At 54.6% G+C, this 2229-nt stretch overlaps 1 protein-coding gene across 1 annotated transcript in view; it reads left to right on the top strand.

The window, feature by feature from the left end:
• Positions 1–1118, top strand: part of IRX3 (iroquois homeobox 3) — a 7491-nt gene extending 6373 nt beyond the window's left edge. Inside the window, exon 5 of the mRNA XM_010585225.1 lies at positions 860–1118. Within this exon, the coding sequence (XP_010583527.1) occupies positions 860–1118 (259 nt within the window). The remainder of the gene's footprint in view (positions 1–859) is intronic.
• The last annotated feature ends 1111 nt before the right edge of the window (positions 1119–2229 follow it).

Raw genomic sequence — 2229 nt, forward strand, 5'->3', positions numbered from 1 at the left:
CGGCCCCGGGAGCTCCCGGCTGCCGCTTCTGCGCCGCGCCTGCAGCCGAGCCGCGGCCTCGAGAACTCGTAACTTCCATTTCCTCGGCAGAGTGCTGAAAATCGGCCCGCTCCGGCAGAGGTCCGGCCGCTCCGAGCGGCGCTGGCTGCCGGCGGGGGGAGGAGACCCCGGCCCCTTCCCGCCCGGCAGGCGGGTGAAAACCACCCCAAGGGGGTTGTTGTCGGGGGCTGCTCCCCCCCTTCCCCTTCTCTCTTCCCACTTCGCCATCAGCAGGCGGTGCCCGCGGGTGGCCGTGCTCGTCCCCGCGGCCCCCCGGCTGGGGGAGGCAGCCTGGGCAGGTAGAGCTCACAGGCCGGCTCCCTCCTGCTTTTGTTCCCAGGCTCTTCCTTAACATCTCTGTCTGGGGGGGGGTGGGGTGCGTGTGTGTGCCCCCCACCCCTTCGCTCCTTACAGTCCTGGAAATGGCATAATTACGGAGGTGGCGATTAAATAGCTGGTGCTTTTCTCGGTTTGGTGACAAGAGCCTACAGAGGGGGAGGGTGCTTGGAGCTAGGAAGCAAGAGTTAAAATGAAGTTAAAGTACAAACAGAAGCACATAGCTGACATGCTTCAAGTTTAGACAGTACAAGATATGCAAATGTGCAGGGCTGCGTGGTATTGACATTTTGAGGTCATAGTGATAGGAATGTATTATTTATAGGACTGGGTTGCACTAGGCCGATAAACTACATTTTAAATCTTAGGCGTTTGCAAGTGCTAAGATTTATATATATGTTTATGCTCTATATGTGTGTATATGCGTACACACACATTTTACCTACGTGTTTTAATATTTCACGATTAATATTCTTCCTGGCAGGCATTACGGTGGGGAGAGCCCTCGCCTGGTGCACGCCTGCAGCCTCCCCGGGCCGCTGGCAGTGATGGCTGCAGCCGGGGAAGGGACCCGCAGAGTTTGCGGCAGGGTTGCGATCTCTGCTTTCTTCCCCCCACGTCCCCTTCCTTTCCCCATACGTCCTCTCCGGCCACAGCTCGCCCTGGAAATGGCGTTTGCCTCCTCGCAGCTCTGTCTTTCTGCCAGGAACTGTTCCCTCTCTTTTGCTCCGACAGGCTCCTGAACCGAGGGGAAACTCTGTGGGTGGGTGGTTAGAAAACGGATTGTTTCTCATGTAAATTTTACCCAGTCTCTCTGCACTTTGTATCCCTGCTTTTTCCTTAGCCAATTCTTGCTGAGGAAAAAAGAAAAAAAAAAGAAAAAGAAAAAGATTAATGACATGTAAAATGGGGGGGGTGGGGGGAGAAAGAAAGCTAGAGGCAAATTTCCACATCCCCTTCCTCTGGACATCCTGGTGGGTTTTCCATAGAAACTTTCACACACTGGCCAGACAGATGCTTAGAGGGGATGGAAGAAAATAATGAGCCCACGATGGGAAAACAATTGCATGCCCAGCTTTCTACCTCCATTAAAGGCTCCTTTGCCTTTGCAGCAGAGCCCTCTCCCTTCGCCCTGACTGGCAGGGATGCTCCCACAGCAGCAGCGGCTGCGTGGCAGCCATGGGAAAGCCGCCCTTTTGGCTTCTGGAAGTGGGAACTTGGTTTCCCCGCGGGGGGAAAGCAGCCTTTGTGCCTGCCCGGCTTCCCTAATGTGGAGAAAATTCCCATTAATTTTGTGAGGAAACATTTTGTTATGCGTGTTTCAACAAAACATTAAAAATCCTACTCGTAATTTTTTTTAGAAATCACTCTCGCAGCTTGACAGCCTTGCTGGAGCCCCAGCCAGGCCTGCCCGAGACGGCGCAGAGAGGCCTCTCTCTCCCTCTCCCTCTCTGTTGGCTGCTCTTTTCCTGTCTAATCAATTATCTCCCTAGCTAGTCCTTCTCAAAGGTGAGAGCTCATTATGCATATTCATAAATCACAGCTCCCAGACCTGACACTGATTGATGTAATCATCTCCTGCTCGCTCCCTGTCTGCGCGGGCCGGCCGGAGGAAGCGCCGGCGAGGAGGAGGAGGAGGAGGAGAAGGAGGAGGCAGGAGAAAGAGACTTCCAACTTGTCAGACCCACTTCTGCTGGGAGCGGCTGGCCGGGCGTAGCAGGCTGTGTCAGGCTTCCTATTCACCGCGGCCAAAGTGCCCATCACAGCCCGGGGATAAAACCACAGGAGAAAGGCCTGTGAGCTGAGAAATACCAGTGAGCTGCCTCCAGTCTGGCTAACTGTTAGGCAGGCAAA

This window comes from Haliaeetus leucocephalus, unplaced genomic scaffold (genome assembly GCF_000737465.1).
Source record: "Haliaeetus leucocephalus isolate CR32 unplaced genomic scaffold, Haliaeetus_leucocephalus-4.0 Scaffold92, whole genome shotgun sequence".
Taxonomy (NCBI): domain Eukaryota; kingdom Metazoa; phylum Chordata; class Aves; order Accipitriformes; family Accipitridae; genus Haliaeetus; species Haliaeetus leucocephalus.